General features: G+C 35.7%; 1 protein-coding gene across 1 annotated transcript; it reads right to left on the bottom strand.

The window, feature by feature from the left end:
- Positions 1-2,114: 2,114 nt before the first annotated feature.
- On the bottom strand, positions 2,115-13,466 carry LOC107802106 (dolichyl-diphosphooligosaccharide--protein glycosyltransferase subunit 2). Its single transcript, XM_016625548.2, has 20 exons — positions 13,329-13,466; positions 13,082-13,221; positions 11,593-11,785; positions 11,393-11,482; positions 11,082-11,144; positions 10,907-10,976; positions 10,683-10,747; positions 9,097-9,151; positions 7,421-7,548; positions 7,220-7,335; positions 6,994-7,063; positions 6,501-6,602; positions 6,288-6,377; positions 6,010-6,158; positions 4,148-4,259; positions 3,988-4,071; positions 3,532-3,612; positions 3,183-3,404; positions 2,861-2,983; positions 2,115-2,396 (listed from the first exon to the last, which is right to left on the bottom strand). Exons 2-20 carry the CDS (start codon positions 13,216-13,218, stop codon positions 2,280-2,282), a joined length of 2,067 nt encoding a protein of 688 aa, XP_016481034.2. The 5' UTR covers positions 13,219-13,221; positions 13,329-13,466; the 3' UTR covers positions 2,115-2,279.
- Positions 13,467-20,176: the final 6,710 nt, after the last annotated feature.

Here is a 20,176-nt window from a genome sequence, read left to right on the forward strand (position 1 = left end):
GCCCAAGCATGCCTCTACCTTCTACGCGAACGCGAGCTCCCCATCGCGATCGCGGTGCACAACTTTCCCAGACCTTCGCGAACGTGTTGCGCTCTTCGCGAATGCGAAGGAAAAATCCTCACTCGCACAAAATACTCTCCGCGAACGCGAGACCTCTCTCGCGAACGCGTACAAGGAAACCAGCACCAGCAAAAATCATAAGTCTTCAAGTTTCGAAATGCACCGAACATGGTATGTATCACACCCGAGACCCCCTGGACCTCAACCAAACACACCAACAAGTCCTAAAACATCATACGAACTCGTTCGAAGCGTCAAATCTCATCAAACAATACTAGAACCACGAATCGCGCATCGATTCAAGCCTAATGAACTTTTGAATTTCAAAACTAATGTCGATTCATACCAAAACAACTCCGGTTGATTTCAAATTTTGCACATAAGTCATAAATGACATGACAAACCTATTCCAATTTCCGGAATCGAAATCCGACCCCAATATCAATAAAGTCAACTCCTGATCAAACTCTCCAACCTTCCAAACCTTCAATTTTCTAACTTTCGCCAATTCACGCCGAAACATTCTACGGACCTCCAAATCAAAATCCAAACATGCTCCTAAGTCCAAAATCACCATACGGAGCTATTGGAACCGATAAAACTCCATTCCGGAGTCATCTACACAAAAGTCAAACTACGGTCAACTCTTACAACTTAAACCTCCAACTTATGCACTATGTGTCCCATTTCACTTCGAAACTCACCCGAAACCAAAACCAAATATCCCGGCAAGTCACATAATCACAATATAACATAGAAGAGGCAATAAATAGGGAATCGGAGCTAAAATACTCAAAACGACCGACCGAGTTGTTACAATTTAGGACTCCAAGTGGACTAAGATTTTACATTAATATTCGTTTAACAGGTAAAGGAGTAATACTACAGAAAGGAATTAAATCTCCATATACACGAGTTATACATAAAAAAGGAATAAAAATATATTTCTTGCCACAAAGTTCATTAGTTGTCTATAAGACTTGGTATGCTACGTATGAGCCAAAACTTATATAAAATTAAAAATTCTACTTGACTTTTAAACTCTTTAGAGTAAAGTTTACATTAAACGAAAAATTATAAACTTTTTGTTGTCTGAGTAATATTTTAGAACTTTAAAATCAATTAAAATTTTGGTTATTATCCTTTTTCATATTTAAACTATGTAGGAAATTTAAATATTTAGGACTTTAATATTAATTATAATTAAAATTTTGATTAATTTTAAGTTCCTTAATATTAAGATCTTAGATACAATTAATTGATTTTAAAGAAATAATTAACAATAATTCCTTCCATTTTATCGTTGAACTATATATATGAACTATAATACATTGTCATATTATATTTGTACTACCTTCTTACTCGAATATTATTTTTCTATTCATCGTAAACTCCGCTAACCCCCTCAACCTTTAGGGTTATTAGATAAAAATTACCTCAATATTCATAATTATTATTCTCTTTAACTCAAAATAAAATTCTAAAAATACTTTCAAAATGATAATAATTGCACGTTAGGTGTACATAGTTTAATAGTATATTAATAATTTTTTCAAAGTTTTATACTTATTAAGATAGGGTACACACGCAATGCGCATATCCTAAGACTGTTATATATAAATAGATTTCCAATCATTTTAAGCACCTCAATTATCCCAACGAATATCTATTACTTCTCACCGGTAGAGATATCAGGTGGAAAAAATCACTTAGTATTTGAAGGAAAGTACATGTATTATTAGTTACCAAAAAAAGACGTGCATTATTAATGATGTCAAGGGAGAAATGCCCCAAGGCAAACCACCGCAACTTCAACGCCAACAAACCAAGGTTGAAATTATTTTTACAACCGAGAAACCGTTGAAAGCAAACGGCACATGGTTCGAAACTCGGTAAATATGAATCCGCCTCTCTACCTTTCTTCACTTAAATGCCAGAATTTTATCTTCAACAAGATTCAAACTCATGCCGTGCACTGAACCTACACCGTGCATTGTGTTCTTACCACCAGACCAAAGCCCAGGGGCCTAACCAAGGTTGAAAGTTGTGCATAAAGTAGCAAATTCCAATCTTTTACTATAATTTGAAGACAAAATCTGGTGCAATTACATACTGAATAGGTACCCTTGTCCTACAACAAAATTGGATACATCCAACCCTCTTTTTTCTCTATAATGTTTCCTCACCATCTACAAGTTATAAAAAGAAATCTTTCTAAATTAGGCTGATTTCAGCTTGGCAGATGATGATGCTAGATATGCAAGGGTTTTGTGCCCGACAAACATCAAGAAGATCCCTAAAATGCCAAGTGCTTTAAGTGCTGTGAATAGATTCAGCTGCACGCAAAGAAGCAAATAAGTATGTGTAGTTATTAGCAAGTATAAACACGTAAACAAGCCGAACAAATAAATCAGAGTATCAGACAAGTTAAATTAGAAAGCTTTCCACAGATATAGAGCATAGGTGAACACAGCACAGAGTAACTTTCAGTTTACAGATTCCAAAGTTTCAGAATTGTTAAATCAAACACAAGGCATTCCAAAACCTTGTTGATGTACTATAACTATTCGTTAGGATTTGTACTTCCAACTTCCGAAAACTGAACCACCAGTGTTTTTGAATTAGACCAAAAATCAGTTTAGTTTAAGGAGGAATAGATAGATAGAAGTTGAACTAATTTCCTTCTGTCTCCTCGTGTTGTTTCCTAAATAAAAAATGAAGTAATAGAAATGCTGCTAAACGGAAGTCGATGAATTCTCATATAAAGGAGATCCAGAGAAAAAAGATAGCATGGACAGACCTGCAACCAGAATAGAAGATAGAGTGATAAGACAGCTGCAATGCCAAGGTGGAAAAGAATGGCAAATGTAGCAGGTGCTGATGCTTTTGGGAAGTTCTTCAGGTTGACTTGCAGCCTCAAAAGCTGAGGAGATATTAAAGCACAAAAAATTAACCACAACAAAAGTATTATAAGAGAGGAATATAAAGCTTTGGATCAAATCCAAGGCAAAGCAAACAATTGGAGACGAAGCAATCATATAGCTGTTATCTCTTTTGATAAAGGAGAACACACTACCGTTCATCACAATCAACTAATTAAGAAAAGAATTCGAGAGCATTACCCCCACCAAAAATCCAACGAATGGCAAGAGAACAAGGGCCAGAAAGGTGAGTGAAAGCTCCTTAGGAGGTCTTTTTTCCGGAGCTCTGAATATGTGTGATATTTCTGCCTTGAGCCCAAATCTTGAGGAAGCGTCAACAGCTTGTGGAGGGCGAGCTGCCTTTTCTGGAGGCTCTGGTAGATCTAATTCAATTGAACCCAGATGTTGGAAGAACGAGTTCTCCTGGAGGAAAATTCAACGAACCCCAGGAATCATTAGAAGAAATTTCTTTACTGCTGTTCTGCTTAAAAATTGGCCAAAATGTGACACAATATGTAGAGCATTTATGGAGCTAAAAATCAATACTTACCATGACAGCATCCCCAACTGTAAGTTGAATGTCATATCTACCTGATAGATAGAAAAACTTCTCGACTAGTCCAAGAAAATCCTACAAAGCAGAAAGCCATTTAAATACAGGGGTTAGCTCTTCCAGTCATTGTTGGTATTGGAGATACAGCAATTTTAGTGATGCTTTTTATTGGGATTGGAACTTGAGGCTAGGAAACTATTAATGTTTAGCTAGACAAAAATCCAATAGCAAATCACCAACCACATCAACTGCGAGCATCAATATGGTAATAAATTGGAATAACTTCTAAGAAGTTGTGCCGAATTCAGAAATAAGTCCATACTCCTCCCTATGTCAAAGTAAGTAGAGAGAGAGAGAGAGAGAGAGAGAGAGAGAGAGAGAGAGAGAGAGAGAGAGAGAGAGAGAGAGAGAGAGAGAGAGAGAGAGAGAGAGAAATGATTTAGAAAACTTAACTAGTATTATTTCAAATTTTTTTCCAGAATTTCCCACCACAAAGATGTGTTCCACTTTGCTCTCATGTCTCAACTTGAGGAAAGCCTGCAGAGGAAATCGGTAAGCCCACCAACTGGCTATTATAGAACCGTTCGCTAAAAGGATAAGGTGAGCCTCCAACCTGGTGCGGCTTAAAAGCATTCCCTAGAGGAGAAGTTAATTGGAATGACAACCGTAGCTTTTGAAGATGGTTTGCTGAGAGAGAGATAGTGTTCTCCCCAGCCAAATCAAGCCTGTAAAAGAACACACATAGAGAAAGATAAACTATCGATGTGGTGAAGGCACATATACGATGCTTGCACAATTTTCAACTAGTATCAGTTGGCATAGAATTGTACATATGACAGTATAAAAAAACAGCATGAAAAAGTTAACAAGACAGTACTCAAATGATAATAATTAGAAATGAAAAAATTGCACCTTCCATTAAATCAAGGAAGTCATACGATGTGATGGAAGTTATGTAAAGGTAAATCCTATGAACTACTTGAAGGTTTGAATCACCCTTTAAGTTTCTCGAGTGAAAGTTTTAGAAATCTAAATAGGGTAGATAGTGATGCAATGTAAATAGAATCAAAACTAACCGTCTAGATACAGAAAAGGAAAACCTTCAATAGGACATCTTTATCAAAAAAGAACTTCGACCAAGCTAATAAAACAGCACAGAATAATGCATTCGTATTCACCACTAACATGGAAAAGACAGGTGTTAAAGCGTTAGAAACGTATTGAATAAAGTTTCCAGTGTATCATAATAGAAGGTGGTTCCTCTTGGCTCTTCAAGAAAGGTAGAAGAGACAAGCTTGAGCCTAGTTCAGCAGTTCACTTGTGCCCTGTTAAGCGTAAAGTGGCAAATGGAGATGCACTCTTCAGGTTCACAAACTAAAACATTTAAAAAGGAAAAAAAAGATCAAAAGGCGAAGGAAAAATGTATTTAACCCAAAAAGAAATATGAAAAAGGGGAAAAAGAAGAGCAAACGTACAGTGAAGAATACTGTAAATTCTGTGAAAGTAAAGACCAAGCATTATTGGCATAGAGAATTGCATTAGAATTAGAGAATTCTATTATTAATTCTATGAATTCTATGACCCAACTAAGCTGATTCTATGAATTCTATTATTAATCTAAAATTAGAGAATTGCATAGCTTCGATAAACACTTGCAGATAATTTTCAAGTTAACCAACTACAACAAAATTTTGATTATTAACCCTCTTGAAAGATGCTTGAATAAACGTTCGTGTTATGTGAAGTTCCCGAAGGGATGACTAAGTTGTTGAGACAAGTAACTCGGAGGTCCCAGGTTCAATTCCAGCTACAACATTTGGTGTGAATTATCACTCTTATTGTGAGCCTAACTGCTCTACCCTTAACGGAGCAGGATTACCCAACACCTATGCTTGTAGGCTGTAGTGACTCGGTGGATTAGTCGAGATGTGCGCAATTTACTAGACTTAATACCACCATCATTAAGAGAAAGAATAACATTATGTAAATTGATATTACAGTTGATGTAAGATCGCATACAAAGATGGCCAGTTCTTCAAATTTAATTAATGACAACGTGATACAGCACGTAGAAAAAAATCTTAGACCTACTTAATATTTCCTTCTACAATGAATAGCTAAAAATGTCAAAACAGGAAAGGAACAAACTTTTCAGTGTTAAACATAGCTTTAGAGGCTCTTACTAGATAGGGTGGGCAGAATAGAAGTCTCACACTACTAGCTTTAGTTTTGAGCATACAGCAGCAGTCAGGAATGAATGTTATACTAAACTATCCGCAAATATGTTTCGTATTTTGAGGCATGATACTTGCATTTATCATACCAGAAACAAGTCAACGGTAATCAACAATACAAAGTATCAGTAAATGAAGACAATAGGACAAATAAATAGTCAATGATTATAACAGAAAAGCGCTCGTTGAAGTATATATGTGTCATGGACATTGAGAAAAGAGACAGCAGAAAAGCACATACCTCTTTTGAGTTTCCACATTACCAAGATCGCTGTCGAGAACAGCAACCTCTGCATGGTCAACTTTGACAAATCCTGTCACGTATATGGGTACTTTTGTTCGTCCTCCAGCGGCATAGATCTTTTTATCCTCTGGATTGTGAAGGACAATCTAGAAGATCATCCAGAAAAGAAAGGTCGGAGATAAAAAAAGAATCAAGTTGAAGGCGTGAGAGATTCTGAGGGAGGGGGAATGAGAAGCTGAACATTTTAACAAGGAAAAGGGAATCAGAGGCCATACCTCAAAAGTAAAAACGTAACTGCCACCGTCAATGTTCTCTGGCAATACATCTAAGAAATGCACAGCATTTTCAGGGTCAAATTTGAGATCCTGCAGAGCACAAATTTCAAACAAATTAAAGTTAAGGAAAAGAAAAGATATCTATACTATTTTAATCAAAATATACTAGATTTCCATCAGCTGCATTCGATCACAAACAAAAACCCTATGCACCTGATCAATGATAGAAGCATCTTTGGAACCAGAGGTGAAGATCTGCTTGAGTTTGACTGACAGAGAAGGTGCAGCAGAGCCCAAAACAGTGTTTACGTTCACCTAATTTTAAGAATGACAAATGTCAACAATTGCGATCCATTGGTGAGCACTTAAAACAACCAAGACAACCAAATACTCTGTACAAGCAAGAAGGGGTTTTTTTTTTTTGTACAAGCAACAATGCTGACTTGTACTTGTAAAATAAGGCCCACTTAACCTTATTGTGAGAAAACCCCTTTCAAGCCATCATTTTTTTAAATCTAAACCAGTCTTTCAAGCCAATATCCTTGTTAGTATACTATAGTTATCGCTAAAGAAACAAAAAAATAAGAAAAAGGCGTCAGTGTAACTTAAATCCAAAATGAGTGGTAAGAATAAACAAGTGTGGAGGAAAACTAAAGAGAATAATAAGTAATCAAAACTTGAGGAAAAAGAGATCAACGTGCCACACCTTAAGCTGGTCTTTCCTAGTCAATGAAAGCACAGCAGTCGGGAGCGACAAAATCAAAGGAATGGAGACCCTGTATATAGAAAATAAATTTGTGACATATATAAGTAAAGAATGCTGCTAGCTGCTATGGTGCTTCATCTGAAATTGAACTTTACTAGACATAAACAAATTCCCTGAAATACTGGATTTGGGAAAAGGGAAAATGGAGTAAATCGTAGTCACCCACCTATTGTTTTCTAAGGAAGCCAGTGCATCAAGTTGATAAAACAAGTCTTCTGCATTTCCAGGAATTCCGACACCGAGGAAAAACCTTGCTAAACCTAAGATTTTGTCACCTGGAAGCTGCTTATAATAGAGGAAATTATTATCAAGCTTTCATATGATAGTTGAAAAAAATACGAAAACATCAAGTATTAGACTACCGTACATTTAAATCTTCATCAGATGCTATGGCAAATGCTGTGATACCACGCACCACAGCTGATGAAGCTGATAGGGGACTCTGATATCCATGAGCATCAACAAGCTTTTCATCAAAGTAATAAGCCCCATCATCTGTAACATGACAATTGTTTTTAGAATGACACTGAGTTTGCGAGCCTGATTCGGCAAACTGCAGCGTCGGCTCTAAATAGGCTAGAACTGTATCGAGTTCTTGTTTTTTAATAACGTAGAACGAATCTAATTAGTTCCTTCTTGGGAAAACTACAAAACGCATAAGTAGCATCTAGCGAATGTGTCAAAGACTAAGCGCATCGAACTTCTCAATCAAATAGCACCAGATACAACAGTAATTATTTTCACTTTTGTCCATCAGACCATTCCAATAAAACATACTTGGCTTCTGGCTCCCCTTCCTTACATCTTTCTCAACCAGCTCATCAAACACAAACATTTTCGAGTCAAATATATGAAAACAAATTTACGTGTTATGTATTTCTCCAGAGTAAGAAGGTACAACCAGGTTTCAGCCTTCTTACATCAATTGGAGTGAAATATAGATTCAACCTTTCATTATGGGATAGTACACAAGTTCTCCACCCAAAAAAAAAAACAGGGAACATTCACCACAAGAAAAGGTGAGGTACCTCAAAATCAAAGATCATTTTCTAAGCGTATAATCGTTCTCCATAACTGGAAAGGACTAAAGAAATTGCTCGGTTATCAAATGAGGAAACATAAGGAAGCACCTGACATGTTTCACCTTGTTTTAACTTGCAGCATCCACTAATAAACACTTTCACTTGAACTTTCAATATCAAGAAAACAGCAAGGAAATCATACTAAATCCTTTGTTTCTCTACTAAATAATACTAATATATAAAAGGAAGAGCACTAAGTTTTTTTCTTGGGTAATTGTATGGAACAGAGAAATAATACCTGTTTAACATACAACAGTATCACCTACTCTGACAAAAAATGACAAAATTCGCAATATTTTTATGAACTATACGTTTTATTTATTTTCTTGGCCGGCACCTGACATAAGGAGGGACCTAATGTATGTTACCAAACAAGGATCATAAGGAGGGCCGAGGGCACCTAACATGTTTCACTTTGTTTTAACTTGCTGCATACACTAATAAATACTTTCACTTGAACTTCCAATATAAAGAAAAACAGCTAACATACTAAATCACAAAAGCAAGAGCTCTAAATTTCTTTCTTAATGAATGATATGGAAAAGAAATATAACACCTTTTTAACACAGCAATATCACCTGCTATGACGAAAAATCACAAAAATTCATATAATTTATATAGGCTATATGTTTTTCTTTCTTTCTTGGCTAGCAAGGAATACAAGATAAATTAGAACACCATGTCTTTTGCGGTATCTAAAAGTAAAGCTTTGACAAGTAAGGAGATTTTATCTGGTGCATCCAAATGAATACGCAGACCTAAAACATTTAAAAACATCTAATGCCATTTATTCTATATAGCATAGGCACATCCGTGTACACCGACGTAAGTTCAGATCTTAGAACAGGGAAATCTCAAGCAAAATTTCCTATCAGCTACTGACAACCTAGAAAAGCAAAGAAGAATTAAGAGTGAACATAAGAGAAAGGAGAACATAGGAAAGAACAAAAGAGGTGGATACCATATTTCTCAACACCGTCCAGAAGCTTCGATATGTCATTTTTCACCAGGCTAATCTGCCGACAGAAAAAAATAGCGGTAGAAAACTAGTTATCTCACAAAAGAACGAAGCATTCACATGGGGAAAGATTAAACAAAAATCAGAAAGCTGATAACATATAATGTACTTCCAAGTGAAGCATAAGACAGCTTCAGCACATAAGCTGACATATTGGTCCCACAAAACTCAATGCTGCCTAGACATATTTATAGATACATGCAATATGGCATCAAGTGACTGGCAATCCTTTGTCTCTGCTTTATCTCCTGTATGTGCACCCCCTCAAACATGTAAGGGGTCATTTGGTAGGATGTATAAGGAAAAATAATACATGTATTAGCTTTGGTACTACTAATCCCTTATTTGGTAGTTATTTTAAACCTATGTATAACTAATACACTCTATTCAGTATTATTCTTATACATAGCAAACCATGGCATTAGCAATACCATGATTTTTAATACATGAATAAGCATGTATAAAGACAGAAGTGCCCTTTCAAAACTTTTTCAAATCCTTTCAAATGTTTTTCAAAGAGTACTTTTGTAAACAAACATTTATTTTTAAAATTTATGCAATGCATGTTATTTTTAATACACCAAACCAAACCGTCGATAAGAAATAATCCCCGCATAACTAACCCCATTATTACTAATCCTTGCATTACTAATACACCCTATACAGTACTATTCTTGTACACCCTACCAAACGACCCCTAAGAGTATATAAACTTTTTTCATCCTTTTTGCAACATGAGAAAACAAAAACACAAAGCTTCAGATATTAGTATCACATGAGGGGTATAGTATGATTTTCTTGATCGCTTTAGAAAATTACTCAGCAAATCTGCCATCACTCCCTATTCCCAAATCGTGACATCTTGTAATAAGTAAGCTTGAATCCACACAAAAAATGCATATTAAGTGGCAAAATAAGGAGGCAAATGAAACATATGCAAATACCATATTCAGTAACCTCTCCAGTGATAGCAGTCAGAAACTCACATTCAATACCATCAAAATGAACTGAAAAAACAATGACCAGTGACTAGTGTACTGAAAAAACACTGACCAGTGTATTAAACTGCTAATCAGGTTCAAAAACTAGTTAAATTTTAATTCAAATTTATTAGTTCTTATACTACGTTTCTAATGTCATATTCATAAACCCTGATGTATCCATCCAATTGATTTCTTCTCCATCATCCGCTTATCAGTGCTGTGAGTTTCTGATGCTCAGATCTGCTTATTATAAAAACAAAAGGAGGGGGGGCCTTATCACATCCATCCGGCACGTTTCCTTAGCAATTAATATCGCAGGTATATTTATTGGTCATACGGCCCTCATTAAGAGTGAGTCTATAGGTACTGAAATGAACCTCTTAGCAGTTAGCATGTTGACGCCTACACATAAGTGCCCTTAAGCAAAGCGAAGCACCTAGCCTATGCTACACCTAGCTTCAGGCTTATGCGACCCTTTAATAGCACCGACCAGGAGGATTACAAGCGGTAACTGGGCTTTCCATAGAAAGGAGAAGTATGACTCACCAGAGAACGATCAATCTCAGAAGATGCTAATGAAATGACACCAGCCAGGCTCTCAAGTGCAATTCCTGTAAGAGAATATTTTAACCATGAAAAAATAGCAACAAAAGAAATTAGCGATAAAGCATTCAAGCAAGAAGAGGGAGGACCTTAGGGAGCCATATATACAGATAGACAACTTTTTCCAGTATAATGCTAGACTATTGTCTTCTATAGAAAATAATCACCTGCAGCAAATGTACTAGACTCGGGATTGTTGGAGCTATAGCGCCATCTTCCATCACTTTGGCTAAGAGCCTGCCAAGAGCTCTCAAGTGTCAATATGCATTCTTACACCAAATATTACAGCAACAAATATTGACGAATGTTATGTAAATCATAACAGCAAGTGCACTTTGAAACCTTTATGGCACGGAAAACTGAATCAGCACCTCCAAGGTGTACATCAACTTCAGAAGCTTGACCCTACAGAGGAGATAGTCACAAGTAAAAAACAGAGAAAATCGTATCTTGACGATATCCAATTCCCTTATGAAGCTCAGGAGCAACTCCATACAGAATATATACTGAGAAGCTTCAGCTTTTCTTTTTATCTGCTTTTGTTATCATTCTTTAGAGGGGTTCAAGAGGGGAAAGGAGTATCAGTATCAGTATCAGTTACTGTCGGGTATAATATAAAAGAAACTATGAGACATTTCTCCATGTTGCATTACCTCGATAAGGACTAAACTTTCAACTGAATAGTAGTAGTCGAGAAGTGAGCCAGCACTGTTCACGTTATCCTTAAGTCTAGAGGCTATGCCCTTCACATAAACCCAGCGGTAGAGCAGAAAGATTAAGGAAGAGATATAAGTGAATATAATGCACCAAAAGTCATTATCATAAATCAAATCAGCAGTAAGCTTAAACATACAGCAAAAGCCTCATTGTTAAGCTCGCACTTCAATATCCTATTGACTCTCAATGCTTGAAACAAATCCTTCGATGCTGAAGATGGAGACCTAAGAGTATCCACCACTGATTTACATGTAACCGCCTTGATGTCAGGCTGTTTTCCAGTTCCAAGAACCTCAAATGACCTTAAGGCCTTGTATGTCACTTCAAGGCTGAAAAGAGGTAAAATAATCAACAGCTAGACACATACAACTGAATTTGCAAGATACAAAAAAATATCAGCTATAAGTTAGTAAAAATGCAAAGAAAAAAGGAACTTTTTCCTGACTGTCGCACAAAGAGTGCCAACTTAACATTTTTGCTATAGGTGACTATCAACAAATTTTAACACAGAGAGCACAATGAGCATCAACTGTGTTCATCCCCAGCTCCATCAGATTCTGATAACAATCGACTAATAAGGTAGCCAAACATTTTTTTTTATGAAGTAAGTAGATAGGTAGCCAAACATTGTTTTTCCTTTCACCCCTTTATTTCTTGCTGGGGAGCTGCAGGAAGAGTTTCAAAAAATACATCAAGCAAAATTTCTAGATTGCCAATAACCAAACTATTCCTCAGTTAAGAAATATTATAACCAAGATATCCACTATTAGCAGCTTCAAAACCAGATAAATACTGGACCCACCCCTTTACCATTCTCCACTCAAATACTAGACTTGGTTCACCAGTCAAGATTCGAACTTGTGAAGTTATTCCTCAGGTAATTAATACTCACTCAAAATTTTGTTTTAGGTAGCCAAAGCATTATATTATTCATTCTGGACCCTCAAATGATATCAAACATAAGCACTTCAGATATGTAGATGACATAGTTTAGAGCTCATCAACAGATACTACTATTCATAATAAAACACCCAGGTTGGGTGTAACCTGTATAACACTGTATACTTAACCCCAAATTTGACCAAACTGCTATTAACTCCTATCTACAATTATTTTCCCCATCATCAATGGTACTCAAAATGGCATAGTGAATACAACTCTCTTCATCCCATTTTATGTGACACACTTTCCTTTTTGATTTGTCCCAAAAGAATAGCGCCTCCCCATATTTAAAAACAATACAACTTTAAACTACTCATTTTACCCTTATGATATGATTTATGGTCACACAAATATCTATGGCTTGTTTAATCACAAGCTTCGAAATTCTTTCTTCTTTTCTGAACTCTGTGTCCAGTCAAACATTGTGACATAACTTGGGATGAAGGGAGTAAAAGGTCAATACGGGAATGAGATCCGGCTCAAAAATTTTAGCTTCATAATCATCATCAACGTAAAATTTGTACAATTAACAAGCCAACGTTCAAAATTCTGCCAAGCCATCAAAAGGATCAACCACAAATCACCTGCTACAGAAACCCTTTTAACCATATTACTCTTTCTCAAACACTACACACTCAACAAATCCAAGAACACAAATGGGTTTATTGAGGGTTTAATTAAACCTTTCAAAAGATCCATCTTTGGGTGTAAGCAAATCTAAAGCTGCAGATCGGTGAGAATCTGAAATGGGTTTGAAGATAGCAGCTTCACAGATCAATGTACACACCGCTAGAATCAAAAATCCTAAAACTTTCCCCATTTTCTGCACACAAAATAATCAAGAAAAATGCAGTTTAAAATTTTGAGCATAAATTCCAAGAAAATAATTTGAATCAAAGTGCAAATGAGAACTTGGGGAAGAAGACTTACGAGTCTGCGCCACAGTGATGAGACTGAGGCTCGATGGTTTTTGGAAGACTATGAACGTCTAAATCGAGGATAGAATTATGGTAAAATGACAAACATATCCCTTCTGTTTGGTGTAGGTTTAAAATAGTTTGTTAAAAGTGATACTTTTGTACTTTGTCAAATTACTCAAATATTTAATAAATTTTGGTTGTTAATTAAAAAAAAAAAAAAAGATGTAACCGGGAACTCATATCTGAAGGTGAAGTTTTTGAAATTCTACTATTTTAATTTATTTATGGTGTCTGGATCAGTCTATTGAGGTGTAATTTTTGCTACTATTTGTTTATTTTTTGTGCTTGTTAGTTTTTTGTATTGCAAAATTCTGAATTTGATTGACTTTTCTATTGTTTCTGGTTAGATTTTTTTTCATAATTCATATTAAATCTAACATTTAGAGTTTGTTAAGTATTTAACGGAGACCAAAAGTACCCACTTTTGACAAAATTAAAAGATAAAACCTACTCATAAGTATATTTAAGGGTTTTAAATCTCCTCATTCTCTTATTCATCAAAGCTTATCCAAAATCTCTGTGAAGATTACCACATTAGCCCTATCCTATCATTTGTATATATAATATATTTCAACGTTTATTAATATATTTTTCTGAATTTTCTTTCTTAAAATTAAAAAAAAATATAGGATTGGCTCTTCCTTTAAGAAGTCATTGTGTAGCAAGCGCATAGTGTCCATTAGAAAGCCCATGAATTTTATTATTAACTTGATAAATTAATTTCAAGATATAATGATTTCCTATTATAATGGGAGGATGAACTTCATGTCCTTCCATCAAATATTTAGTTTTTTCCTAGATGTTCGGGTTTAAATCCATACCTAGATTCACTGTCATTTCATGTCCTTTTTAATGAATTTTCCTTTTATTACTCTCTTTTACTATACTTTTCCTCCCTAGTAAAAGGGAGCTCGTTCGACACTATCAGTTTGATGATATTGCTAATGCAATGTGAGTCCATGTAATGTCATTGATTCTAATGTTCATGTCATTTTTAATGAATAGTGTAATTAGTGGTGAATAAGGGTGGCAAGTGGGCCGGTCCCGGGCCTAAACGAGCTAAGTGGTCCGGTCTAAACGGTCCTGGTCTAGGGCCGGTCCCAAATTAAACGGGCTAAATGGTCCCGGACAACGGTCTTTTTATAGGGATCGGCCCGGGATCGGGACCGGGACCGTTTGGTCACTGGCTAAACGGTCCCGGCCCGTGGGCTAAATGGGCTAAGTGGGCCCAACGGATTTTTAAAAAAAATAAATAGAAATTAGAGACAAAAGGATGTTAAAAATAATAACTAAGTCTAAAGACAAAAATATTGTAAAGAGATATGCCTTATAATTTTATTATATCATTAAAAATATGGCAATATCTTTCTTAGTCTTCATCCCCCTATGGAATGAGCACAACAAGGTGCTAATACCACCATTGAAAAGAAAAAGAAACTAATCAAGATGTGCCAAAATACAAGTTACATAATACATACTAATTTTTGTTCATACAAGTTACATGGTATCTCTTACAAACTTCATAAATCTATCAAGGTCCGGAGGAATTTTCGTTGGTGGTGACGGAAAAGCAGCTTGGTCATCGCCACTTCCGGGCGAAGCAACATCCTCCGCAAGTTCAGCTAGCATTTCTTCGTATGCTTCGTCTTCATCTGGTTGTGATTCAGCAAGTCCAAAATTTCTTCTTTCCGACCGGATCCAATCTCTGAAAAGTACTGATTTTTCCAAGCTCTCCCTCATAGACGCTCTAGAATCACCGAGTTGAAGTCTTGCTTGATTGAAAGCGCTCTCTAATGCCACTGTTGAATCTTGAATAGTTAAAATGTCTCGGGTCATCCTTGAAAGAACTGGAAAGTGTTTTTCTTTGTCCTTCCACTATTCCAAAAGATTAAATGAGTCGTCGAGATTCACTTCCTCAATTCCCTGCGACAAATATACTTCAAGCTCATTTAGTTGTGAAAAATCACTACTACTAGAACCTTGAGAACCCCTAAACCTCGCCCAAGCACTAAGTGGTTTTACTCCCGCAGTTCTTTTAGATGATTGAGAATCAGAAGAAGAAGGAGTTGGAACATTTGGTCTAGCATAATTTAATGCAACTTGATAAGTATTAAAAATAGTTTGAGCATTTATTCTAATTGTGGCTATTGCTTCCGGAAGTTGAGACAATTCCTCATCTTCAAGTGCTAAACCATTATAAACAGTTTCATACAAAAAATGAGGACCTCCTAATTTCATACAAGGATTTAACAAAGTAAAAATACCATAAATAGGAGGAATAGGGAAAAAATATTTTTAAAACTTTTTTCTCATAGAATCAATAACAAGTTTATAAATTTCCCCACCCGCTGAAAAATGAGCAAATAAATTTGCAAGTTCTGCAATATAAACTAAACAGTTAGAAATAGTAGGATAATATTGCCCAGAAAATTCATTTGTAGCAATCTGAAATTTTTCTAAAAAATCTACAAGTATTTTAACATTAGCTCAATCCCCATTTGTAAGGTGCTCATCATCATCACTTACATGTGCATTAAATGTTGAGTTTATGGGGTTTCTATATTCATATGCAACAACCAAATTTTCATACATGTAATTCCATCTAGTTGGACAAGGTTTAGGAACCTTTCTTTCTCTTAGGCCAAATTCATCGCATCTTTTAAAATATTCTCTAAGTCTACTTCTGCGGTTTTAATAAAAAAGTCAGTTAAGAGCCATTTTAACCTTTTCAATTTCAATATTTAAAATTCTCATACCATCACCCACAATTAAATGGTAATTATAACAAATACATCTAACATGAAAAATGTCACTAAATGCAGGATTTAGCGTTGTGGTAAGTAAGGCTATAGCATTTGTGTTACTAGTAGTATTATCCATTTAAATTGACATTATTTTATCACTAATGCAAAAATATCTACAAATATTTGTAATTGTGCTAGCAATAAACTGCCCTGTGTGACGTGAATTAATTATTCTATAAGAAATAATGCGCTTTTGCATTATCCAATCCTCATCAATCCAATGATTGGTAACAGTAAGATAATCACAGTCGTTACCACTTCTACCAATATCAGTTGTAATAGCAACACGATAATTTATATGAGTAAATAAATAGGGCAAATATTATTCATATTCATGTTTATATTTATAAATATCGCTCTTTACGGTTGTGCGAGGAAAACCTTTATAAGTAGGATTAAAAAAATTCTAATATAATGCGCAAAGTTAGGGTCAGAAGGAAAACTATAAGGTAAACACATAATAGTTACCATTTTTGCCAATTCTTCCTGGTCTTTTTTTGGATCATAATATAAAATACCACCGGTAACAGTGTTAATTACCGGTTGAAATTGATTTGAACCGGTACTAGGGTCAACCTGACTAGGAGTAGGTAGACTTTTCCCCTCGGCCAAAGCTTTCAGACGAAGATATTTTACTTTATTTTGAGGGTGTTTCAATATGGGTGTTTCAATATGTGTCTAGCCAAAGTTCCCGTCCCCCTCCCCCGCGATCCAAAATATTTAAAAACTAACTTCGTGCCACAAGTTTTACACTTAGCCTTATTTTCTGGAATTAGTTGAGTAAAAATGGCCAAACGGGAAATATTTCTGTCCGTTTGCTAGGTTGTCACTAGTTGGGTCAACATCAGGAGCAGAACTAGTTGGTGTATCATCATCCGGTTGAGTTTCATCAAAATCTACTTCTTCGTCATCATTTTCATCAATAGTTGGATTAGAATAAAGAGCATTCATTAATTCATGGTCTAATTGTTCAATAACTCTAATATTATGGCAAAATTGACTTTCAGTAAATTGTAATAAACTATTATCGCTATCAAGAATAGCAGGTGTAGGACGGATATGGAGTTTGGTTCGGAGAGCCCGGGGCAGTGGAGGAGGAACATATTGAGTACTAGATTCGTCACTCTTGAATTTTTCCTTATTTTACCAAATTATTTTTTAAGGAAGTCATCTTAATTAATAAAGTAATAGAAAATAAATAAAACAAACAAAACTATAATATTAAAACTTAAGAGTTGAAACGAGTTTACCGAATTGACGAACAACTTGTTGAAAATTGATTATCGTTGAAAACTTCAATTCACCAACTTCATAATTGTTTCACGAATTGTAACAACAAAGTAAGCAATAGTAGCAATTGTAGAAGAAAATTAGAGAGAGATTATGATAGATTGATGATTTTGTAAGAAAAATAAAAAAATGAGGGGCTATTTATAGTTGAAAATAGGAAAAAAGTGTAATTATAAAAAGTTTGGGATTAAAACAAAGTTGGGGGGTTAAAAGGCTATTTTATAAATAGCCAACGACTATATTTTTTTTAAAAAAAAATTAAAAAATATATTCGTTGGGGCCGGTCCCGGTCCCGGTCCCTGGCGGGCCAAATGGTCTCGGGCCTGGCAGGCCCAAAGCATAGGACCTGCCCGCGAGATCGGCCCAGGCCCACTAAAACCGGCCCATACGGTCCTGACCCGTTTGGCCTGCGGTCCCGAACTGGTCCCGAGCCTGGACCGGCCCACTTGCCGACCATAGTGGTGAACCGAAAAGTGCTTCATCGATGGAACATGATACGCCAACATTGACTAGTGGAATGTGGGTGATATATACTAAACCTTATGGTAGTTTGGTATGAAGTATAAGAAGGTATAGTGTTGGTATAAAAATTTAATATCATCTTAATATTTTGTTTGGTTAGCAAATTTGGTATAAGTTATTGCGGGATTAAAATTAGCACCGAGATAACTTATACCTTGTAGAGGGTGAGGTAATTAGTGCCGGGATAACTTATAACTTCTTCTTATAAATTATGCAATTGTCATTTTTAATACAACATACCAAATAGTGGATAAAAAATAATATCGAAATAACTAATCTCAATATAACTAATCTTAGCCTAACTTATCCCGGCATAAGCCGTATTCAAACCACACAACCCACCCCATTATAAGCGTATATCTTGCATTTTGCTTCACAAACTGGTTCTTTGTACTGGAAGTTTTTTTGTCGGATGGTAAGTTCATGTGCCAAGAAAAATCATGTTCTAACAGAAGTAAAGCTTTTGAGATAGATATTGAGCGTTTTACTGTGTTTTCTAGAGAATTAGTGAGGAGGAAAATAGTTAAATATAAGAAATAAACCAAATATTCTTCATACGATTCTCACTTATGTGATCATACAATTTAGTGTAGAAAGAAAATTTTACTTCTCCTGTATGGAGTTTTAGTGTAACTATTGAAAGTGTCGTCACGGTTATACAAGTCACGTACTGAAACTTAATGTGAAAAGTTTAATATAGAGTGACATTAGCTATTTTTAGAACTAGTAAAATTCCTATAAAATAAAATAAATAATAAAGAAAGCTTTAAATTTTTGAAAGTAATAAGAAATTCTTGAAGTAACTTAACTAAAATAAATCGAACTAATTGTGGTGTGTTGATTAGATGATGACAATCACCATACAAGGTAGTGCTATTTTTTCAAGCGAGGTTGAGCATTAAGCATACCCAAAATTACAATCTAGATATCTTTTCAATTCTATTTACCTTCAAAATTTGATAGCAATTAAATTTGTAAGTAGTTTTGAGGATACGCAAATTTAGTTAACACAAAGCAGCAAATAAAGACAAATTAAATAAATAAGGATAAAGTAAGCTCAAACCACACAAGGAAGACGATTTAAGCCTTAGTGAAATATTTTCCCTTGATCTGGACTCGTAACAACAAGCACTGATGAACGAAAGCAGAAGAACTAATAACAGAAAAAAATAATGATATATTGCTTTGGAATGTGTGTTACGATGTGCTTTATGAATTATCAGACCCCCTGTATATAGTAGAGGAGTCCTACTTTAGGTACAATTCTATAAAAGGTAAAAACAATTTGATTTACTGATTGTCGGTTCTTTATCGGTACGTGCCAAGATTTTCGCCGTAATATCCGGCCGGTCACGGATATTTCGATTTTTCGTTGGTTATACTAATAGTGTTTCTTCAATGTCATTTGAGGATAAGACCGGTTTTGGGATCATGGCCTCGATATTCTCGAAGGCAGGCATTCTATCTCCGCGTTCCAGCCCGATGGGACTTGGGGTCGATCTCCAGTCCTTTATCGTCATTTCTCGAGCCTGGCTTACCATGTCGAAGGTTAGGATGCACCACGAGCTCGATTTCGACCGTATACAGATAGTCCCTTCGTTTTTCGGAGAGTAGACGACAAGAAACGACACGAGCTTCTGATTCTCACTTCGATATACCATGACATAAACGACAAAACAACCGAAACGTCTTATCAATCAAGTCTTGATGGCATTAAATGTATGTCAATCGTCGGTCGGCTATTCCTGGATACGAACCGTCGCCGAAATACTATAAATATCTTTTCCTTTGCTCATTTTAACTTTACATCCAAATCTTTTACCCTCGTACTCTTAAAATTTCAATACTTTCTAGCACTTTTACTCTAGTTATCTAAGATCCTTTGTAAGAACTCTTGTTTATCTTCATCTCAAGCCAACAAGTATAATCCTTCAACTTCCTTTCTTTCTCCATTTTCCTCCATCTTTTAAGGAAATGGCAAAGACTTTCAAAACCGTTCCCCAAAAAGAAACCCCTTCCACTTCGCGGCCGGCTACTGAGGCCGAGGAGACTGTTTCGCATATTGCCGTTGACGAACCAACACCAGAACCCCCTTTAAAAATGTTCGTCCCCGGAGGATGTTCAGTCAACGCCGATTTCAAGGTTGAAAAATCTTCCTTCGTACAAGGCCGGTGTGAGGAGG

Source organism: Nicotiana tabacum, chromosome 9 (genome assembly GCF_000715075.1).
Source record: "Nicotiana tabacum cultivar K326 chromosome 9, ASM71507v2, whole genome shotgun sequence".
Taxonomy (NCBI): domain Eukaryota; kingdom Viridiplantae; phylum Streptophyta; class Magnoliopsida; order Solanales; family Solanaceae; genus Nicotiana; species Nicotiana tabacum.